Below are 2,717 nucleotides of genomic sequence, written 5' to 3'. Positions count from 1 at the left end.
GCAGGCTGAGCTGCTGGCTGAAAGAGGACTGGAGCGGTGATCAAAGACACTCTCTCCTGTTGTTTGGTTCCTCCTGTTTTCAGGGAAATAGGACCTTGTATATTTTCTGTATATATGCAGGATTGCATCAAAGAGATTCCTGATTCAGTCCCCAAATTCCCCTCCTAACTGGAACTACCTACTAGACCCTGAATATTTGACTAATTGCTCGGGTCCTCAGTTGTAGCAATGACAATGTACTACATTGGTTTGTTACAGGGATGGAGCACGAGAATGGCACAGGGGTGACGGAGTTTGTGCTGCTGGGGCTATCCCAGACCCGGGAGATCCAGCTTTTCCTCTTCGTCTTGTTCCTCGTCTTCTACTCCGTGATCCTTCCAGCTAACATCCTCATCATCCTCACCATTCGGAGTGACCCTCACCTGGGCTCCCCCATGTATTTCTTCCTAGCCAACCTGGCCTTCCTGGATATCTGCTACTGCTCCGTCACCCCCCCAAAGATGCTGGCTGACTTCTTCTCCCACCACAAAATGATCTCCTATGGGGGCTGCATGGCCCAGATCTTCTTCATCCACTTCTTGGGGGCAGCTGAGGTCTTCCTGCTCATGGGCATGGCCTTTGACAGGTACGTGGCCATCTGCCATCCCCTGCGCTATGCCAGCATGATGAGCAGGGAGGTCTGCTGTGCCCTGGTGGGGGCTGCTTGGGCCGGAGGCTTCACGCACTCTATCCTGCAGGTGGTGTTGATCATCCGGCTCCCATTCTGTGGCCCCAATGAGCTGGACAATTTCTTCTGTGACATCACCCAGGTGATCAAGCTGGCCTGCATGGACGTCTACATGCTGGAGTTCTTCATGTTCTTCAGCAGTGGCTTTTCCACCATGATGTGCTTCCTCGTCTTGCTCATCTCCTATGCGGTGCTGCTGGTCCGGCTTCGGGCAGGTGACCCTTCAAAGGGGACGAGCAAAGTGGCTTCCACTTGTGTCACCCATGTCATCATCGTCTTCATCATGTTTAGCCCGGTCATCTACATCTACTGCCATCCCTTCCACACCTTCTTCCTGGACAAGGTGGTGTCTGTGTTCCACACCATGGTCTTCCCACTCATGAACCCCATCATCTACACACTCAGGAACAAGGAGATCATCAGTGCCATGAAGAGGCTGCTGGGCAGACAGGGGCTCTGCAGAGGGAAATAGAACAAAGTCAGAGTAAAGAAGTGCAGGATTTGGAATTTTTTGAGGGCATTTCTCTGTCTTGTGTTATACAGGAGGTCAGACTACCTTATCACAACGGTCCCCTCTGGCCTCTTAACTGAAGAATCTTAATGGGTTTATCAATGTGTGGGGCCAGAATCTGCATTGATTTACACCAGAGTAACACTGGAGTAATGCAGAAGAATATATGAAGTAATGAAGGAGAAAGTCTCATGTATCTATGGAGTAATTGTGGAGCAATTCTGTAGTATCTACTGAGAAACTCTGTAATATCTAAGGAGCAATTTCGAGGTAACTCTTTAATGTCAATGTACTAATGCTGTAATACCTATGAACTAATTTTCCATGTCAATGGAGTAACTTTCAAGTAAGTGTGTAGTATATGTGAACTAACATTATAGTAACTTTGTTATACATATGGAGTAACTCTACTGTGTCTGGAGAAACTTAGTAGAAAATCTGTAGTATCTATGGAGTAACTATATAGTAACTCTGTATAAGCCATGGAGTAATTCTGCAATAAATGTGGAATAATTCTACAGTATTTGGGGGTAACTGTAATATCTACAGAGTAATTCTGTAGTATCTATATAGAAATAGAGTAGTACCGATTGATTTATTCTTTCATATCCATGGAGTAACATTGTCATGATTCTGTCATATCAATGGAGGAACTCTGTATTATGTGTGGAGCAACACCATAGTAACTGTAATGTCTATGGAATAAATATATACTAACCCTGTAGGATACATGGAATAATTATTTTGTATCTGTGAAGCAATTCTTTAGTAAATAAGTAGTATCTCAGGGGAAAACTGTGTAATTACTGTAAAGTATCTATTTAGTAAATTTATGAAGTCTGTTTAAGAACTTTGTAGCAAATCAGTATTATCTACATAGTAACTTTGTTGTAACTCTGTAGTATCTATAGAATAATAACAAGGTAGTTATTTGGTCATATCTATGTAATAACTCTGTAGTATCTATAGAGTAACAGTGTACTGTTTGTTTATTCTATATGGGGTAACTCTAGATTATCTCTGGAGTATCTTGTGAGTAATTACAGAGTTTACATCAGTTGTGAAGATTAGTGCATGAGAATTTCATCAAGAGAGCGGTGAGGGCTGAGAGAGGTTACCAAAGAACTGTCAATGTGTACCTATTTTTAAGAAAATAAAAAATCCCTTTAAATGTAACCTTTCCTCTGTCCCATGTGCCAACTTCTAGCAAGGTTTCAAAGCCCCAGAGAGCAAAGCTGCTTCTTTTTCTATTTTTCCTTCTCCAGTCTCCCTGCTTAAAAACATAGGACACTCCATCCCACAACTGGCATTACGAGAACATGAAGGCTGCACAATTAAAGACTCACAATTCAGGAAAATGTTGCACTAACAGCCTTAACTTTGCCCTATGCATTAGATTTTCAAAGCCAGCTAGGAATGTGGCTGCCCAGTTACCAGTATTTTTAATGAGATCAGGTAATCCATCTCCTTTAGATGCCT

The 2,717-nt window shown here is 43.0% G+C and overlaps 1 protein-coding gene across 1 annotated transcript; it reads left to right on the top strand.

Annotated features, from left to right (window-relative positions):
* The first annotated feature begins 260 nt into the window (after positions 1–260).
* LOC120379750 (olfactory receptor 4M1-like) lies at positions 261–1,199 on the top strand. Its single transcript, XM_039497252.1, has one exon. The coding sequence runs from the start codon at positions 261–263 to the stop codon at positions 1,197–1,199; it is 939 nt and encodes a 312-aa protein (XP_039353186.1).
* Positions 1,200–2,717: the final 1,518 nt, after the last annotated feature.

The sequence above is a fragment of the Mauremys reevesii genome, linkage group 13 (genome assembly GCF_016161935.1).
Source record: "Mauremys reevesii isolate NIE-2019 linkage group 13, ASM1616193v1, whole genome shotgun sequence".
NCBI classification, from domain to species: Eukaryota; Metazoa; Chordata; order Testudines; family Geoemydidae; genus Mauremys; species Mauremys reevesii.
This window is presented reverse-complemented; position numbering and strand designations above follow the sequence as displayed.